The 20,003-nt window shown below is 43.7% G+C and overlaps 1 protein-coding gene and 1 pseudogene across 1 annotated transcript in view; both read left to right on the forward strand.

Moving 5' to 3' along the window:
• Window positions 1-267: 267 nt before the first annotated feature.
• On the forward strand, window positions 268-1,353 carry LOC139262452 (large ribosomal subunit protein uL4-like; annotated as a pseudogene).
• A 4,358-nt stretch (window positions 1,354-5,711) lies between these two features.
• LOC139262454 (rho GTPase-activating protein 24-like) overlaps window positions 5,712-20,003 on the forward strand; it is a 48,156-nt gene continuing 33,864 nt past the window's right edge. Inside the window, exons 1-3 of the mRNA XM_070877640.1 lie at window positions 5,712-5,732; window positions 5,926-6,043; window positions 13,050-13,257. Coding sequence (XP_070733741.1) covers window positions 5,712-5,732; window positions 5,926-6,043; window positions 13,050-13,257 — 347 coding nt within the window. The remainder of the gene's footprint in view (window positions 5,733-5,925; window positions 6,044-13,049; window positions 13,258-20,003) is intronic.

The raw sequence follows: 20,003 nt of genomic DNA on the forward strand, positions 1-20,003 counted from the left end.
AAACATTTCCAAACAACTTTTATTTTTTTCCTAGCAAAAATCATTATCAACATTTCATTTTTTTTTTAAGCCTTATGTCTAGAACTAGGGACATTCACACTTGGAGATAACCAGAATTTTACCATGGCCACAATGAAAGTCGAGTTTACATAGGTTAATTAACCTCAGTAATTCCAATCAAATTCAGACTAAACATAAAACAGAGCAGATAAAAATAAAACAAAATAACAATAAGTTACATCAGTTTCCATATTCTGCTTTCTTCAGATGCCTTTCCAGTTGACTGTAAAAATACTGAATATAAGTGGAGAAACATTAGGTTTTGTATTTAACAAACAATTGGAAAGGCGGAGCACCGACATTGCGTGTGCTCGACCATTAATAATGGTGCACAGTGACAAGGGAGAGATATCGAGCAAAAATGTTGTTATGCCCGCAGTTTTCAAGGCTCCCATCTGCCCAGATATTGTGAACTTTGTTCACACAAATCTACACAAAAATAACAGGCAGCGTATGCCGGTGACCAGTGCCGAGACATAGGGCACCGGCAGAGCTGTGGCCCGTATTCTCCGTGTACAGGGTGGTGGCACCCATTGCTCTGGCCAGGGTGCTTTTGGCAACATGTGCCAAGGGGGCCGCATGTTCGCTCCCACAAAGACTTGGCACCGCTGGCACCGCAGGGTAAATGTATCCCAGAAGCGATACGCCATCTGCTCTTCTCTGGCTGCATCCGCCCTCCCGGCTCTGGTCCTGTCAAAAGGTTTTGGCATTGAGGAAATCCCAGAGCTCCCACTTGTGGTTGAAGACAAGATTGAAAGCTACAAAAAGACAAAGAAGGCTGTTCTGATGCTAAAGAAACTAAAGGCCTGGAATGATATCAATAAGGTTTATGCTTCCCAGTCGGCAAAGGTAAGATGAGGAACCATCGGCGTGTCCAGTCCAAGGGCCCGTGCATTATCTACAACGAAGACAATGATGATGCCAGAGCATTCAGGAACATCCCAGGCATAACTCTTCTCGACGTCAACAAACTAAATGTCCTGAGACTTGCTCCTGGTGGCCATGTAGGTCACTTCTGCAACTGGACAGAAAGTGCCTTCCACAAGCTGGATGAGCTGGATGGAACTTGGCGCAAAGCTTGGATACAACCTTCCTATTCACAAGATGACTAACACAGATCTGAGCTATATCATGAAGAGTCAGGAAATCCAAAAGGCTCTTCATCCACCAAACAAAACGGTTCACCGCAGGGTACTTAAGAAGAACCCACTGAAGTACTTGGTTGATCCTGCCGACAATGGCAATTGTTGTGGTAAAATGACCAATCTCGAGTCTGCTAAGTCCAGCAAGTAAAAAGTTTATTTGTGCAAATGTAAGGGGGTGATCTTCAGTTGCCTGAGATACCCCACTCAACAATACAGCGTTTGCAGCATACCTTTATAATACACAAGTTACTGTAATTTAGGTTGTTTTACAACAGTCATAAATTAGTACACAGTGTTTCAACACTTATCACATGAGCTTCACAACCCAGTTAATCAATGGAGTTATTCAAGTCCTATTATCTTAACTCCTACTAGCCTTGGGCCTTCCGTTCTCCCTATTTTCTTGTTCTGAACACAACAATGAGTAATTTTTCCAAGCTTCTTAATGAGCTAACTGTCTCTAAAGATACCTGTGGTCAAGTATCCCATCACCCCTAGGTGAGAACCATTACTGTCTACTGCGTTAATTTCAAAGATACATTTTACTTACAATTCAAGCATTGCTATTATAATGTTAACCTAGCTATTATAATATTAGCTGAGTCCCACTTGTCCCACTGCAAATCTCTCCCTTTTTACATACCTATAGAAGTTTTTACAATCTGTTTATATGTCTCTCGCTAGTTTACTCTCATATTCTCTTTTCTTTCTCTATTTTCCCATGAGTTGATATGTAGTTTGCTTTGTTCAGATTTAAATCCTAGTTTCGGATTTAACTAAATCATTCTCAAGCTCAATATAAAATTCTATCATATTAGGATTACTCTTCCCCTGAGGCCCCTTTACTACAAGGTCATTGCACAATACTAGATCTAAAATAACCAGTTCCCTCCTTGATTCCTTGACATACTGATCTAGAAAACTATCTTGAATGCATTCCATGAACTCGTCCTCCACACTATTACCGCAAAATATTTTTGCCCAGTCTATATGAAAATTAAAGTCCCCCGTGATTACTATATTACTCTTCTTACATGCACCTCTAATTTTCTAATTTATACTGTGCCCGACACTACTGTTAGGGGGCCTAAAAACTACTCCCTTCAATGTTCTCTGCCCCTTGTTGTTTATTAGCTCCACCCAAAATGATTCTATATCTTGATTTTACTAGCTAAGATCCTTTCTCTCTATTGGAAGAGGCATATAAATTGGCCAGAAAAAACCGGCAAACCTGAGGACTGGGAGAAATTTAGAATTCAGCAGAGGAGGACAAAGGGTCTAATTAGGAGGGGGAAAATAAAGTATGAGAGGAAGCTTGCAGGGAACATAAAAACTGACTGCAAAAGCTTCTATAGATATGTGAAGAGAAAAAGATTAGTGAAGACCAACGTATGTCCTTTGCAGTCAGAATCAGGTGAATTTATAATGGGGAACAAAGAAATGGCAGACCAATTGAACAAATACTTTGGATCTGTCTTCACTAAGGAAGACACAAGTAACCTTCCGGAAATACTAGGGGTTTGAGGGTCTAGCGAAAAGGAGGAACTGAAGGAAATCCTTATTAGTCAGGAAATTGTGTTAGGGAAATTGATGGGATTGAAGACAAATAAATCCCCAGGGCCTGATAATCTGCATCCCAGAGTACTTAAGGAAGTGGCCCTAGAAATAGTGGATGCATTGGTGATCATTTTCCAACATTCTATTGAATCCGTATCAGTTCCTATGGACTGGAGGATAGCTAACGTAACACCACTTTTTAAAAAAAGAGGGAGAGAGAAAACATGGAATTATAGACCGGCTAGCCTGACATCAGTAGTAGGACAAATGTTGGAATCAATTATTAAAGATGAAATAGCAGTGCATTTGGAAAGCAGTGACAGGATCGATCCAAGTCAGCATGGCTTTATGAAAGGGAAATCATGCTTGACAAATCTTTTGAATTTTTTGAGGATGTAACCAATAGAGTGGACAAGGGAGAACCAGTGGACGTGGTGTATTTGGACTTTCAAAAGGCTTTTGATAAGATCCCACACAAGAGATTGGTGTGCAAAATTAAAGCACATGGTATTGGGGGTAATGTACTGACGTGGATAGACAACTCATTGGCAGACAGGAAGCAGAGAGTCGGAATAAATGGGTCCTTTTCAGAATGGCAGGCAGTGACTAGTGGGGTGCCGCAGGGCTCAGTGCTGGGACCCCAGCTATTTACAATATACATTAATGATTTAGATGAAGGAATGGAATGGAATATCTCCAAGTTTGCAGATGACACTAAGCTGGGTGGCGGTGTCAGCTGTGAGGAGGGTGCAGGGTGACTTGGACAGGTTAGGTGAGTGGGCAAATGCATTGCAGGTGCAGTTTAATGTGGATAAATGTGAGGTTATCCACTTTGGTGGCAAAAACAGGAAGACAGAATATTATCTGAATGGTGACAGATTTGGAAAAGGGGAGGTGCAACGAGACCTGGGTGTCATGGTACATCTGGAAAGCAGTGACAGGATCGGTCCAAGTCAGCATGGATTTATGAAAGGGAAATCATGCTTGACAAATCTTCTAGAATTTTGTGAGGATTAAAGTTTGGCATGCAGATACAGCAGGCAATGACAAAGGCAAATGTCATGTTGGCCTTCATAGTGAGAGGACTTGAGTATAGGAGCAGGGAAGTCTTACTGCAGTTGTACAGAGCCTTGGTGAGGCCACACCTGGAATAGTGTGTTCAGTTTTGGTCTCCTAATTTGAGGAAGGACGTTCTTGCTATTGAGGGAGTACAGCGAAGGTTCACCGGATTGATTCCCGGGATGGCAGGACTGACATATGAGGAGAGACTGGATCAACTGGGCTTGTATCCACTGGAGTTTAGAAGATCTCATAGAAACATATAAAATTCTGACGGGATTGGACAGGTGAGAGGCAGGAAGAATGTTCTCGTTGCTGGGAGTTCCAGAACCGGGGGGGTCACAGTCTAAGAATAAGGGGTAAGCCATTTAGGACTGAGATGAGGAGAAACATCTTCACTCAGAGAGTGGTTAACCTGTGGAATTCTCTATCGCAGAGAGTTGTTGAGGCCAGTTCGTTAGATATATTCAAAAGGGATCAAGGGGTTTGGAGAGAAAGCAGGAAAGGGGTACTGCGGTTGAATGATCAGCCATGATCTTATTGAATGACGGTGCAGACTCGAAGGGCCAAATGGCCTGCTCCTGCACCTAATTTCTATGTTTCTATGTTGTCATTATCACTTCCTTTATGATCAGGGCGACCCACCTCCCTCCCCCCGCTTCTCCATTTTGCCTATCTCTTCTAAAAGTCAAGTATCCTGGAATATTTAATTCCCAACCTTGGTCACCCTGCAACCACTTCTCCGTAATGATAATTAGATCAAACACATTCATTTTTATCAGTGCTATTAATTCATCTATTTTGTTGTGAATGCTTCGTACAATTAGATATACAGGCAACTTTTGATTATCCGCACACGAATCCAACGGGAAGGCATCAGGCCGCTGACATTGGAGTCCTTTCGGCCCGGGAAGGCATCAGGTTTTAACTTTATAATGTCAATCGCTCTAACAGAGAAATTGTTTACCCGGCATAGCCCAATCCCCGAGGGACCCGGATAATCGAGAGTTGCCTGTAGTGTCTTTAGCTTCTGGAGTGGTAGCACCACTGCTACATAGATGCATTTAGCAAGACAATGTCCCAGGACTTGCAGGAGCTGGTTAGGAAACAAACATGAATTGCAACAGTACTATAGAAATTAGCACATAATAGAATGCAATCTGAAAAATATCACATAACAGAGCTTATGTCACTGCTGTACATAATCCTCAAAATCTGTACAAAAAAATGGCATTTGAGACAAATTATTGGCCCAGAATGTGTGGTTGTAATGACAATGAAACTGTCTGTGTTTGCCATCATTACTCTATAAAACTGACAGCAACTTCTGGAGTCTGTACATGTGCAGTTAAACGCAGAAATCCAGAAGTTGCTGTCAGTGATATCCTTCTCCTGCACAGAGTGCGATGTTGCAGTCTTCGCAGATGGAAATCTTGGAAATCATTTGAATTGACGGGAATGTCCATGTTCTATTCATAATGTAAAAACCCCCAAAAAGTTAAGCCTTGTGGAATAAGGTGTAACTGATTGTTTTTAACAGAGTACTAAGTCATAATTACTGATGAACAACCTCTCTGGCCCTGAAAAACTAATTTTATATTTGTGGAATGTCAATTTTTTACATTAGGATAAAAGTTGTTTGATTTTTAAAATAAAAACATTATTTTTTTTTAAGTCTGTTTATGATATTTCAGCTTCTATCTTAATCCTATATATATGTTCCAATCTTTATTTCGCTCTATGTAAAATTATTAAAAATTGAATGATAAAACCTGACTTTTATTTCCTGGTTTGCTGTCTGTGTCAATTCTTCAATGTGACTGGCTGCTTAGTCTACTTGATGACAGCACTGTTGCTGTATGTTGGAGATCCCCTATATGCGACGCCAGAATGAAATTAATGCTGGGAAAGGTAAAATCCATGCCACTGAAGTCTCTAGATTTTTGTGGGTAGCTTTCTTCAAGGTCAGCGGTGAGCGGCGTCACTTCACCGCTGACCACAAAATCCGAGCCTATACGTTGATCAGAATTATTTCAGGAGTTGTTTGACAGGAAAGCTATTTGAAGTGAAAGTCAATCTATTTCTATTTTAATCTACTGGTGAGGACAAAAAAACTCTTTCGTTCGATCATGAAACATACCTCTTCATGGACAGCACACAGAGCGAAATGGAAGAGTGGATGAAGGCGATTTGTAGTGTGATGAGGGTACCATTTGTAGGAGGTCAGTAGAAGCATACACACAAGCCTGATAAAATAAAAGAACCGTCAAAAGAAAGTTGAATTTCTTTGAAAACTTTTAGAGCACAGTTGCCAAGCACAAGCAAGCTACAGTAATAAAACAAACATTCACCAGAATTAATTTTATGAAAGAGAAGGAAATGAAACCACTTTCAGATGACAAAATGTAAAACTAAAAGCTGCAACTCTATGCAACATAGCAGCATATAAATTAAAACAAATAAAATAGATAGAAGCAACTCAAAAGAAAGCCATATTCTGTTTCTATTTCATAGCACTTAGATCCAATTACTCTCTTCTTAAACTTTAGATAGTGAATATAATGGATGTCTAGGAGTGGTTTAAAAAGCAACAATTTAATTTAGATCAGAGCAATACATTTTGCATTGTGAATTTTTCCTCTCGTGTCCTAAAAGTTCCACAAAGTCAGATTGACCTGGTACTTTTATTGAAGTGTTTGCAAAGACAATAGGCATCATCATTGGGGTTATCGTGACTTCGTAAAATGTTAGGTGCTCCATGGAAAAATCACTCTTTAAAGCCCTAGACATCATCAACCATCAACAGCTAAAATTCCCAGGTTTGGCATTCAACAACACAAGAACACCTATCCCAATAATATCTTCTTCTCCTTCTTAGGCAGTCCCTCAGAGTTGAGGAATACTTGCCTCCACGCTAAAAAATGAGTTTTCATGTGACTGATGAGTCCAATGTGGGGCCTACAATCTCTGTCACAGGTGGGGCAGACGGTGGTTGGGATGGGTGGGTGAGGTGCTTAGGTTGCCGTGCGCTCCTTCCGCTTCGTTTCAGCTTGCTCTCGGCGTAGAGACTCGAGGTGTTCGGTTCCTTCCCGGATGCTTTTCCTCCACTTTGTGTGGTCTTGGGCCAGGGATTCCCAGATGTCGGGGGAATGTTGCACTTTTTCAAGGTGGCTGCAAGGGTGTCCTTGAAGCATTTCCTCTGTCCACCTGGAGCTCGCTTGCCGTGTCGGAGCTCCGAGTAGACTACAATAAAATATTTATTAAGTTTTGGGCAAGGATAATAAAGTACTCTGTTTATCATTGTTAACCATTGCCAACCCAAAAAAAGTGGCAAACCATTTAACAATAAGCATTTAGTTTAAAACATGATGATCAATTTAAAATGACACATGCAAATGCATGTTTCATGCAACTGCTCAAGGATATGACCACTGTAGAATGTTATCTCAAACAATTCCTTTCACTCTCTCCCAATTCAAACAGCTCAGAATTAATCTGAATCATGATTGGTTGCCCAACATTCTGTATTTATTTGTTGTGTGGTAAAGAGTTTGAGATTTGATTAAGTGTAACTAAAAGTTAATGCATTTTTTTATTTCTAAAAACGAACTGCAGATATCATTTTTGAGAGTCCTACAGGGAGAAACTGGTCCATGTGCCAATTTTCCGGGTGAAAAATGGTGGCAAAAAGGACCAATATTGTGAGGATATGTTCCTGAGGATGCCTGAAATACATCTGACACTGTATTGGCCTTGGACAATATTTACGTGTCCTGGGACGTCACCATAAGCAAGTATAAGGCTCTTGCATGTTAATGAGGGGCATAACTCTTGTTGAACGACTCCTTCAGGAAATTCAGCAGCATTGAATGGAGCAGGCTGTTCTGCTCAGGTTTTACAGCGTTTGCTATGGCCTAACCAGCAGCTGTCAAAAATGAAACCCAAGTAAAGCCCCCAAAAATATCACATTGCTGAGGTGTAGTTCATCTTTGGACGGGAATGATTGGCATTATACCTCCCAAGTCGAAGATGAATGATGCAGACTTAAATCACTCTGGAACAGAATGAAGGGTATACAAATGGTCAGTTTAGTATTGCCTAACAGTTCAGTGTGAACATCACTGCCCACATACATTGATAAACACAGTATTAAATCACATGTCACATGAATAGGCAGGAGCCAGAAAATCAATTTGGAAGTTTCTAAAACTTTGTCCGATCAAATGTTGGAGGAGTACTGGATGTGAAAGGTAATAATAAATGTAAAAGGCTGAATCAGCCTCAGCACACCCTTATTTTAATCATTTACCTTGAAAGAATAGTCACGCTGCTGTTTACTGACTAAACAGGCACTCTGGCCACAATCCAGTTACTGAAATGTGGGTTTTGCAAGGGGAGGAGAAAACTAATGAGGAAGAATGTACTGCCTAATTATCATGCATATTGAACATGACTCCTTGCACTGAGATTATGATGATAGAAGAATGAATGGTTGTATTACTGAAAGTACACATCATCGAGTGCAGGAAAAGATCAAGTCAATATTTTAATTCAAGTGCAGTACAGGGTTGTTATAGAACACGGAATTTAACGTTGAATCATTCTGAAGAATTTCCTGTGATTTAAAGTCACAGTAAAGCCAACAACAGTGAATGTTCTTATAGTAAGAATCATTACCTACAGCTGACTGAGAGAAAAATCTCAAACATTAGAAAGCATCAGTTTTTGAGGCAAACGCTGCAGACCTAATTCTAAACCATTGTGATTGAACGAAGAAATTGCTAGCTCTTTATGGTTGGACAAGTTTACAATTAAGTGAGTGTTCAGTGAACATACATACAAGCTCCATGTACCTGGTGCTGTGATCAATAAGAAGAAGAAAGGCCATGCTTGCGTAAAGAGTCACTGCTGCCACAACACATTCAATGGCTCTTCGAATAAAATAAAACGCAGCTTCAGTTTCCGAAGAGATAGGTTGGAGAGAGAACAATCATAACAGAAACATTTGCAAATAGTGCAGTTGCCATTATTATTGAACTTTAAAAAAAATGAGTGATAAATGTAGTTGCGTAATGTTTATATTAAATTAATTGCTTTTAAAAAATAAACAAATATTTTATTAGGATCTGTTTTTTGAATACATCAAGTCAGAGATTGTAACTAAGCAATCATTTTATCTATTTTACTTTCTTTAGTTCCTCAAATTCATTAAGTTAATAAATGGGATGAATTATTTTGTTCATTCAGTTGCTTGTGGGCAGCTTATGGATTCCATATCCACTGTCCATGTTTAACACAGACTAGAGGCCCTGCCCATACCTTGCTCTTTGGGTGCAGGAGATCATGGCGTGAAATTTAGAGGTTTTGTTATGTCTTTGATGTCCACGAGGTCTAGTATTGTACTTGAGCTGTTGTGACCTTAGTCTCATTTATTGTAACTCCAGAGTGAGGTGGAAGCATGGTGGGCAGCCTTTTATACTGGGCCCTGCACTCCTATGCAGGTGACCCTCAGGTCTCCCACCGCAGTACCCTCTGGTGGCATACCTTATGTAACTATGCAGTTAGTATACATGGTCAACATACATGACATCACTTCCCCCAAGTCTTTAATGCAAATTGACTCGTACATTGACAGTGACCTGGGCTTTGCTCTTCCTGGTTGACCATTGGAGGGTCACTTTTAGCTTGGGTGGGTTGGTAGTGAGATTTGTTGCCAGCGGAGTTCCCAGTGGTTTCTGATTGTGAGTCCATGACGACTTCATTCTTCCCCCCACCCCCACACAGAGATCATGCTAATGGCCCGTTACATGCAAGTTGCATTCAAGTTCATCACATGGATTTTACATTTACATCTTGGTACATTTGTTGGGTGGATGACAGTTGCGTTTCTTTTTGTGTGGTACAATTACATAATCAGTACAGGTATATCAGTACAGATACACAAGAATAGTCTAGTTCCAGCACGGCCGGATGAGATCCATGCTAGTGGGTCTGTGGGCGAAGTGAGCTCATTTTGCTCGAGTTGCCAGAGCTCAGGGCTCTTGCCGTTACTGCTAGTGTCGGGCAGGCCCAAAGACAGCTGATGTGTCTGTGACCTCCCTGTCCTTTTCGTTTGCACAGTGTCGCTGCTGCTCCTGGGAAGCGTCTGAGCGAGTGAGCATTTCGTCTAAGCGATGATGGGGCTGCCTCGTCTTGTCTAGCAGTTCGCAGGGCACTGCTGACTCACTTTCCTTGAGGGCACTCTGTGAGCACTCTCTAGTTTGGGATCCTGGCTGGTCTGGGTCCTGTTCGGAGGAGCCGTTGCAGGTGACCCTTCGCTCTTGGGCATTGCCGTGGTGGTCAGTGGGTTTGTGGGCTGCGCCTTTTCCACCCGGGTGGTGGGCGACGGTAGCTGACTGCGAGCATAGGCGCAGTTAATTGTTTCTGGCCCATGGCGGTTCATGCCATCGGGTGCCTGCAATGTTAAACCGATCTGAGGCAGGGTAGCGCTACCGGTGCCTCTGCTCTCCGGGGATCGGTTACTCTGCGGTTTGTCTACTTCTGTCAGCTGTGGAGACACTTTATGATACATCGTTCTGGTCCTGGGGACGCAGGCTGCAGCATTGGGTAGCCCACTGGGTGTTCGCCCGCTACATTGGCTGATTGCAATTTGCACCCGACATCGCTCAACAACATTTCGCTCGTTACAGCTGGACTTTTACATTGGTTACCAATTTCAAGCAGTTCATTCAAAAATGGCGGGTTGCTGGTCTCCTTTAAAATGGTCTTACTATTTTCTCCCCCAATTGTCTTCTTTGCATGGAACCACGTGTCGTTGCTCCATTAGCGCTGCACCTCATGGTTTGGATGCCATCTTTTCCCTGTCCATGATGTCGACTGCCGTGATCTTCTTTCCCAGGAGTCCTGCCACTGAAACCGGGAAGGTGCGTTCGGGTCATCTCGGCCGGATCATCGCCACGCAGTCGTGATGAGCGGTCTGTGCCTCGGGGGCTGCGCGGATCTGCTCTCCGGTGCCTGGTCCAACCGAAGGTGGGGGCTTGCTCTGCCTCTGAGCATGGGGGACGTCGATCGCTGGAGGGATGAAGTCTTCCTAGTTCCAATGAATTTTCCCCATCCATCTTCTTCCAAGTAGCATTGGTCCATCAACTGAAACAATCCACAATGGTAAATTGTGCACCACGCCATCATGGGATACACTTACATCCGCACTACCAACAACTGATATCAGTTCCTTGGTGTAGGTGCGCAGCTTTGCCTGAACTGGGACCAGCTTGGGCCGTTCAGCTTGATCGTTCCGTAGCCTCTCAAAGGCTTCCTGGTTCATTACTGACTGACTCGCCCCCGTGTCCACTTCCATGAAGACTGGAACGCCACTTATCTCGACTCAATCTGTGATGCAGGTATATACCCCATACACTTCGTCCTGGGACTGAGCTGCCTTTCTAGCCATCTCCTCATAATCCGTGCTGGATTCACAGGCATCTGCTGACTCCTCTTCCACGTGGTGAGTCACAGCTCTTTTGCACATTTGCTGGAGGTGGCCCTTTGTACTGCAGCTTTGCACAAATAGTCTCTGAACTGACACTGATGAGCCCTGTGATTATCTCTGCAACACCAGCATGGTGCTATTCGACTTACGTTTGCACCCCTCGGTGGACTCCGAGTTAAAGGACTCCGGGGCCTGTATGCTCTGCCCTGGGCAGATTCACATTCAACCATTCTGCCTGTGAAAGGCGCCATTCTATTTACAGTACGTGCTGGGTTTGAGTCCTGAGATTGAGTCATCATCTGCTTGGAGCTGCAGCTTGAGGTCATGAATGCCTGGCTGATGCTGAAGGCCTTCTGCAGAGTGACGGTGGTTTCAGCAGACAGTAGCCTGTGAAGAAGGGCCTCATGACCGATGTCAATTACAAAGACATCCTGCAACGCATCGGCGAGGGATGCGCTGAATTCGCACGGTCCTGCCAGCCTCCTGAGGTCGGCAGCATACTGCGTGATTTCCTGGCCCTCGGGGCGGCGGTGTGTATAAAATCGATGCCTGGCCATGAGGATGCTCTCCTTCGGTTTGAGTTGGTCCCGAATTAGCACTTTCAGCTCCTCGTATGACTTGGTTGTTGTTTTCTCTGGTGCAAGCAAGTCCCTGACGAGGCCATAGACCGCGGGCCCACAACTGGTCAACAGGATAGCTCTGCGCTTATCTGCCAGCATGGCCAGATCATCGCCTACCAGGTCGTTTCTAAGAAATATTGGTCAAGCCGCTCCATAAAGGCTTCCCAATCTTCACCCTCTGAGAACTTTTCTAATGCACCAACGTTAGTCATTTTTGCATGAAAGTTCGTAATCTCGTCACCAGTTGTTATGTCTTTGATACTCTTATGAATGACTCCACGAGGTCTAGTATTGTACTTGAGCTGTTGTGACCTTAGTCCCATGTATTGTAACTCCAGAGTGAAGCATAAGCATGGTGGGCAGCCTTTTATACTGGGCCCTGCACATCTATGCAGGTGACCCTCAGGTCTCCCACTGCAGTGCCCTCTGGTGGCACACCTTATGTGACTATGAAGTTAGTATACATGGTCTACTTACATGACAGGTTTAATGCCGATTTTACACCATTAAAACAGGCAAGAATGATTAACTTCCTGATAGTTTTGTTAAGCATTGTCGAAGCATGAGCTGGTAGGAGCATATAGATAAAATGTGGGCTATAGCAGAGCAGCAACATTTGGGGGGGGGAGGCGGGGAATGACAAAGCTTCAGCCTTGGGGCTGGTGCAAGTGAGGAGTGAAGGTATGTCAGGTTTGGAAGTGGGGTGGGGGGGAGGGGCGGGAAGAGTGGGGAAATGCCAGGAGAGGGAAACCAGAAACACTTTACTGGGGGGCGGGGACGGGCCGGTTGTAAGAAACTAGCAGCACTTATGGAACAGGAAATAGAGAAGCCGACAGCACTCCAGTGGAGAGGGCAAAGAGATACTTGTTGAAACTTGCTACAGTTGTGTCCAAAGCAACTCTCTTGTTGATAGTGAAAAACAGCAAACAGGACAAATCAGGGTAACCATGTTGCAGACTTTCCCAAAGGCCTATTCCCCAGTAATAAGCAATAGAGTTGATCCTTGACCTAATCATTGTCTACTTATTAATTCATTATTTTCATATTTTTAGTAACAATGCATCAATTTGCGCTATATGACACTGTTGAAATTAAATATCATTTTTTTTTATTATAAAGGGATTTTTGGTCAAAAGCTGGAAGATATAGTTCAGTATGAACTCAGGTTTGGTGATCATTTGGCCCCAATGATAGTGGAACAGTGTGTCAATTTCATTCGAAAACAAGGGCTGGAGGAAGTAGGACTGTTTCAACTTCCTGGCCAAACAAATCTGGTCAAACAATTGCAAGATGCCTTTGACTCTGGAACAAAATCAATGTTAGAAAGGTAAGTGAAAAGGTGTCTAATTATATCAGGGTGTCATTACCTTTGTCCTTGCCCTGTTTCATATAAAGGTAACAGTTTGTTTCTGAAGTGTCATCCTAATTGACAATTTGTTAAATGGTTCGGTAACGTTGTGATATATAAAACAAATGCTGTGGAGGCTTGGTTGTTGATGATTTTTTTAAAAAGCAGCCTACATGGGGAATGAGCAGGAATTAATTTGAGCGTCTGTCCTTTAATAGTGAAAGTAAAAGCTCAATAAGCAGTCCAGAGATTCAGAGTTAACTAGTTGACTTCAAGCTACAAGTTTGGGAGATTGAACCTGAGGATTACCAGTCATTTACGTTATATATGCAGACTATAGATATACTCTCTGTGTAGTCACTGTATAGTTGCATAAGATAGAGTCGTTTTTACCTGATGTACTATCAATAAGGTTTACACTGTGTATATACTATGCTGGCACCACTAGAGGGTGCAACTGATGGAGATCGGCGTTTCCTGCCCTGGTGGCAGGGGCTGTATAAAAGGGTAGCCACCATGCAGCTGCCTCACTCTGGAGTTACGAATAAAGGACCAAGGTCACTACAGTTTGCGTACAACACATTGCCTCGTGGAGTCATTCATAAGCAGATTACAGACCAAACAACTGATGATGAGTATACGGATTTTCATGCAATTATGACTACCTTTGGCACACCAAAAGACTTCACAGAGGGTGATGACTGGGATGCCTTCACGGAAAGACTCAAGCAATATTTTGTGGCAAACGACCTGGCAGGGGAGATAGACGCATTGGCGGAGAAGTGCAAGGCGATACTGCTGACCAGTTGTGGGCCCAAGTTCTACCACCTCATCAGGGACTTCTGGCACCCACGAAGGCCAAGGATAAGACATACAATGAGCTGACTGAACTAATTTGCGACCAACTAAAACCAAAAGAGAGCATCCTCACGGCCAGGCACAGATTCAACACTCATCGCAGACCTGAGGGCCAGGAAATTTCAAAATATGCTGCCAACCTCAGGAGACTTGCGGCACCATGTAATTTTGGCATGCACCTCAACGAAGCATTGCGAGATATCTTCGTTATTGGAATTGGCTACGTATGCAAAGCCTGTAACATGAAGGGCCACCTCCAGCGTATGGGTAAAAGAAATACGACTCACCGTCTAGCAGAGGAGTCGGTAGATGACTTTGAAACCAGCGGGGAGTATGATGCTTTGGCCAGTGAGGCAGCTCAGCCCCAAGAAGAAGTGTATGAAGTGTATTCCTGCACCACCGATTGTCCTCCAGTGAAGATGGAAGTCGAAATAAACGATGTTCCAGTCATCATGGAAGTGAACACGGGAACGAGCCAGTCAGTGATGAGCCAGGATACCTTTGAGAGGCTATAGAATGAAAAACAACCAGAGCTGGTTCCAGTACAGGAAAAGTTGCGCACTTACACCAAGGAGCTGATCCCTGTCCTTGGTAGTGCGGATGTAAGTGTAATCCATAATAGTGTGGTGCACAAGTTATCTCTGTGGATTGTTGCAGGTGATGGTCCAACACTACTGGGAAGAAGGTGGATGGGGAAGATCCAATGGAAATGAGAAGACCTCTTCACTCCAGCAATCGATGTCCCCCATGCTCAGAGGCAGAGCAAAACCTCACCTTCGCTTGGGCCAGGCACCAGAGAACTGACCAGCGCAGCACCTGAGGCACAGACCATCCATCACGACTGCGTGGCAATGATCTGACCGAAATGACCTAAAAGTACCTTCCCGGCTCCAGTGGCAGGACTCTTGGGGAGGAAGATCGAATTCACAGGCACTCTTCCAGCTTTTGTGGCAGAATCACGGGAGAGAAGGATCAAGGCAGTCGACCTCGAGGACAGAGGCAAGATGGTGTCCCTGCTGCAGCGAGGTGCAGCTTGGCTGAAAAAAAAGATGGCTGTGGCCACACCACAAGGTGCAACGCTGAGGGACCAACACGTGGTGTCTAACAAAGGATTTGATTGGGGTAAAGCCAGCAGGGTTCTCTTAAATGAGACCTGCAACCAACTGAACTTAAGGAGTCATTGTATGCATGGCAATCAATGTAACAAACCGATTAAGATTGTGAACAAAATGTTGTTGTGAGATGTCGGCAGTATTCCTAATGTAAAGAACAAAATGTTGTTGCGAGGTGTCGGGAATAGAGTGTCTCTAAAAGTAGCAAGCGAGCGAATTCGGGAGGGTAAAGGCGCTGATCCTGATACCCTGCCCCAAGTGTCCCCTCAAGTTATAGGCCAGTGACCTCAGAAGGGTGAAGGCACTGATCCTGATACCCTGCCCCAGGTCTATCCCACACTGCAGGCACCCAATGGCACTATTTGCCACGGACCTGGAAACGAAAACAGCGCCAATACGCGCAGTCGGCTGTCCTTGCCCACCACCCGGGTGGAGACGGCGCAGCCTCAAGACCCAGTCACTACCGCGGCCATGTCCGGAAGTGAAAGGTCAGAACCAACGAGTTCCCCAAACGGGACCTAGAACAGTCAGGTTCCCAACACCATTAGAGAGCAGGCAGAAGATTCTGCAGCCCTCAAAGGAGGACAGGGAGGCCACACACATTTGTGGCTCTGCCCACCACTAGGCAATGGCAAAGGCCCCGAGTCCTGGCAAGGTGAGCGAACCAAGCCCACCCCGCTAGCAGGGGGTGCAGCGCTGCCATCAGACAACTAAGACCCGTCCAGTTGCTCTGGAACCTGCGTCCTCGCATACCTGTACTGCTACCTCAGTACTGACCATGAATGCAATATACCCAATCCTGGTGCACGACTGTAAAATGTAATGAATGTAAGTCACTGAATCAAGGTGTCATGATACAAACTGTAAAAAAAAAATGTTTTTCTTTCTTTCTTTGTACTTGCACTGGGCCTGCTGCATTATCTCGCTGTGGGGGATGGGATGGGGGGGGGAGGGGTATGGATGTATGTAGTCATGGATACACACATGGATCACACCCAGAAACCACTGGAACCTTCACTGTATCATCGAACCATCTAAACTGGTAACCACTACCCAACGTTGTGGCAAAAGGACTTGGGGGTTAACAGGGAGAGAGTCAAGCCAAAGCACAGCCAAGGTGCAAGGGCTATTGACACTTAAGTCTGGGGAGAGCTAAGCCAGAGCACATAGTGCAAAGGTAATTGGCACAAAGGACTTGGGGGAGAGTGATGTTATATATATCTGTGTAGTCACTGTATAGTTGCATAAGATGGAGATTTGTTTACATGAGGTATTATCAATAATGTTTACACTGTGTATATACTATGCTGGCATCACTAGAGGGTGCAACTGGTGGAGATCGGGGCTTCCTGCCCTGGTAGCAGAGGCTGTATAAAAGGGTAGCCACCATGTGGCTGCCTCACTCTGGAGTTACGAATAAAGGACCAAGGTCACTACAGTTTGAGTACAACACATTGTCTCGTGGAGTCATTCATAAGTACATTACAGACATAACAATTTAATATTGCTTACTTTGGTTGGATGAGTTGACACCTCTGCTATCTAATTCATTTTAGTTTAGAGCTTGCATTTTCTGGATGAATTCAACATCCACGTTACTTCATGCTGACTTATTAAGCTAGTTACTTTATATCTGGGATGTTTTCACAAACTCAGGAGGTGGAGATAAAATTACTGAAATTGTCCTAAACATATAAAATGGCCTGGATTTTGCTGTGAGCATTCCGAGCGAAAATTCGGTAGCACCATGTGTCTGCCATGGTTGCCTTTGTTATCTCTAGAGTTGACTATTCCAACGCACTCCTGGCTGGCCTCCCACATTCTACCCTATGTAAACTAGAGGTGATCCAAAACTTGGCTTCCCATGTCCTAACTCGCACCAAGTCCTGCTCACTCATCACACTTGTGCTCGCTGACCTACATTGGTTTCCGGTTAAGCAACACCTCGATTTCAAAATTCTCATCCTTATTTTCAAATCCCTCCATGGCCTCGCCCCTCCTTGTCTCTGTAATCACCTCCAGCCCAACAATTATCACCCCACCGAGATGTCTGCACTCCTCGGATTCTGCCCTCCTGAGCATCTCTGATTGTAATCGCTCAAACATTAGCCTAGGCCCCAAGCTCTGGAACTCATTGCCTAAACCGCTCTACCTTTCTACCTGACTTTCCTCCTTCAAGATGCTCATTAAAGCTTAACTTTCTGATCAAGCTTTTGGTTACCTGCGCTAATGTCTACTTGTGCAGCTCGGTGTCAAATTTTTATTGCATAATACTCCTGTGAAGCGCCTTGGGATGTTTCACTACATTAATGGCACTATATAAATACGTTGTTGTTGTTGTTGTTGTTGTCCGCGCCAGCTTTACGGGTTGCGTAATGGGCTTCAGTCTGCTCAGGAAGTGAAAATTAAAGGGGAGGTGCGGCGCTGACAGTTTTTAAAATGGCCAGCTTACCTGTCGCGGTCTTGCCCTCTTAAAATCACGGGGTCCGTGCCGCGATGTTGCAGCCCGGCACTCTGCTTCTGTGCCGGGCTGCTGCCACAGCACCCCGCTCCCCCAGTGGTGTAGTGTTGGCCCCATCTCCCCAAACAGAGTCTGTAGCATTCCCTCCCCTTTAATGGAAGGGGAGGGCACTGTGCTCCCACCAGCGCTACGCGTCTCTCCGTGTAGCACTGGAAAATTCCCGATGTTACCACCCCAGTCATGCCCCCGATAGGAAGTGGAGCACGCGACATTGCGTTCCACTTCCTCTCGGGGGGGGTAAGCCCAAGTTAGTTGCAGGGGCGGGACTTTTGCGCCTGGTGGTACGCAATTTTGCCCCCTCCCTCTCTTCCGGCATCTGTTCAAATTTGGCGCTCTCTACAAGGGATCTGTGGCATCTGTGAGCAGGAATAGCAGCAGAGAAGCTGTTCAACCATTCAGATTGAAGAATCCTTACTGACACACACAGACATCAAAGCAGGAAGTAGAAAATAGGATGCAAAATAAAGATTGGGACATAGACATGGGATTAAGGGAAGTACATAAAAGAGCAAAACAGGAAAACTATTTAAGAAGTATAATGTTATTGTCCAGCTGTAATTATCACTTACTATGCTGTTAAAAACTCAGTTACTCCTGATTGATGATGTCCTAACTTTTTCAGCCATTTTTAGAGTGAGAAAAGTGGGCAGTTAGCCCAAGTCCAGGCCATAACACTCATTTCTGTGCAGATGCTATTGGTGAAAACTGCAACAGTGCAGCCTGTGGAGGAGCAGGTTATCACTGACAGCAACGTTTGAATTTCCGCATTTAACTGAACACGTGTGGACGTCAGTCGTTGTACCCAGTAACAACTGCGAGTGCTGACAGCCTTGGCATTATTAGTACAACAGAATCCAAGCCATTGCGTCCTCTCATGACTGCCTCATCTGAAAATAAAAGAGTAAAAACATTTTTTCAATGACTGCCCATGCATAAGCATGGATTACAAAAGGTTAAAGGCAGTAGAGGCCAATTTTATTTTTAGGTGAGTGGGATTTGGGTGTGCTTGTTTACTCCCGAGAGTTTTGGATGTTTGACCAAGAGTCCAGTTTATAAAAAAGAGATATTGGATTGGTCTAGATTTACATATGGATCAAGGGTATGGGGAGTAAGCAGGGAAGTGGAGTTGAAGCCAGGATCAGATCAGCCATGATCTTATTGAATGGCGGAGCAGGCTCGAGGGGCCAAATGGTCTACTCCTGCTCCTATTTCTTATGTTCTTATGCTCTATGGATCCATAATTCTCTTTGTAAACTAAACTAAATTAAACAAGCTGTAAACTGGGCAACATGAAACATTAGATGATAGTGAGACAATTCAGAGGAGAAAAAAAGAACAAGTATTGGATAGTTCAATCCAGTTGATCTACAGTTTAATTATGCATTGCATTGGCAGTAATCTGAGGTCAGCTGCATGAAAATAGGCTTCCAGAATGTAATAAGCCCCACTGATTTGATGTTCTGTCTTTATAACAGTTTGTAGTTTTTCATCTTATTTGCGGAATGCAACTCAACTTTAGTTTCTCAAGTTCTTTTGACTTAAGCTTTTATTTGATCATATGATTGTGATAGGACAGCTGATAATTATATGGCTAAATAGCATTTCACATTAGTCAAACTAAAGTTGAGATTAATCAAATGAAAAATAAATTACTTTAACTACTAAAGGCACCAGAGTTGAGAATGGGAAAATTATTTCATGTTACTTGTCTACACTCGCTACCAATTTATGTCTTATTTCTGAGTGACTTTATCTATGCGATGGACTGAATGAGTGGAGGATCCAGTCCACTATTGTTTACTGTTTCCCAGTTATCCTTTTTTGAGTCTTTCTGTGTTCTGTTAATCTCATACCTCTCGTCCATTTCCTGTCCAATTGCAATGTTTATTTCTGCTCAACTCAGCTGCTTTTTCCATTGTATCTCGGGATTCAATTTGCAATTTGGCATTTAGATCTGTCCTGGACTTTGGATTTTTGAAAAAACACAAAATTCATTTAAAAAAAATATTGCTGTGATTATAGGTTTTTTTTTGCAAATGAGGAGTAAAATAAACTATAAGTATTTGATTAATATTAACAGTAATTATGTTTAATCTCCACACACAAGGTCACTGGTAAAATGGAATCTTTACTTCATGTTTCAGTTGACCTTGCTTTATATATGAATGGCAGTATATCAATACTGGTAAGCAAGAGTGTTGAAGCTCAGAATTGAAGTGTTTTTATCATTCTGA

This window comes from Pristiophorus japonicus, chromosome 4, assembly GCF_044704955.1.
Source record: "Pristiophorus japonicus isolate sPriJap1 chromosome 4, sPriJap1.hap1, whole genome shotgun sequence".
Classification (NCBI taxonomy): Eukaryota; Metazoa; Chordata; class Chondrichthyes; family Pristiophoridae; genus Pristiophorus; species Pristiophorus japonicus.